General features: G+C 34.8%; 1 protein-coding gene across 1 annotated transcript in view; it reads right to left on the minus strand.

Annotated features, from left to right (window-relative positions):
• Positions 1–226: 226 nt before the first annotated feature.
• The window catches only part of PEX1 (peroxisomal biogenesis factor 1), a 23,970-nt gene continuing 23,320 nt past the window's right edge, over positions 227–876 (minus strand). The window contains 1 exon segment of the mRNA XM_010189782.1: positions 227–514. Coding sequence (XP_010188084.1) covers positions 430–514 — 85 coding nt within the window. The 3' untranslated portion in view covers positions 227–429.

The raw sequence follows: 876 nt of genomic DNA on the forward strand, positions 1-876 counted from the left end.
TGAAGTATCACCTTTCTCTGAAACGTCCAGAGGCCATTAGAGAATGGCTTTCTAGATTTTTTAAAAACATTTCCACCATTAGATATTACAGTTTATTCAAACAGAATCTATTTGTTGTGCGGACATAAACAGGGATATGAAATAATTGTTAGGTTTTGGCACCTATATTAATAAAAAGCAAAATTTAAAATTTTATGTGATAAACATCTGGACAGAATGTAACAAATGTTCTCTCAAAAATTTAATTTCAATCTGAAGGAAGACAATTTTCTTCAAAATAAAATGTGACATAGTTTTACAGCATGTAAGTTTAAAAGAAACTTATCTTCAAGTGCTGCATTAATAAATCCATATGAATATAAATAATCCGATTTAATCACATTTGTAATTTCCAGTTACAGTTTAGTGATTACAAGTAAATACAAGTTACTAAGCTAGAGTCATTTTTTGTCCTGGTCTGAATGTTGAGCCAACTTGTCCTTTCCTCCTCTTGGGATTCTGAAAATTATCATACCTGGAAACAGAGAAAAATATAAGCAAATTGTTATGGCATGCCTTTGTTCGCATATGTCTCTTCAGATACACATTAATGCAACACAGAACTACAGATGTTTACCTCTATTTTTATAGCAATGAAGAGTGCATGTCTCCTCAGACCTGGGAACCTGGAGGAGTTTGCATCCACAAACCTAACTCAGAAAGCTCTGTGCCCTGCTGCTTCTTTTTTATTTTTTTTACATTTATTTTTTATTTTTACTTTTTGGGGCTAGGGGGAAGATGAGACAAGGAACAGAAGTGGACAGGGCAGTACAGACTCCTGGGACGCATCTCTCATTCTCCTCCTTTCCTGACCCTTCCTCTCTCTCTCTCTCCTGC

This window comes from Mesitornis unicolor, unplaced genomic scaffold (genome assembly GCF_000695765.1).
Source record: "Mesitornis unicolor isolate BGI_N332 unplaced genomic scaffold, ASM69576v1 scaffold37878, whole genome shotgun sequence".
Taxonomy (NCBI): Eukaryota; Metazoa; Chordata; class Aves; order Mesitornithiformes; family Mesitornithidae; genus Mesitornis; species Mesitornis unicolor.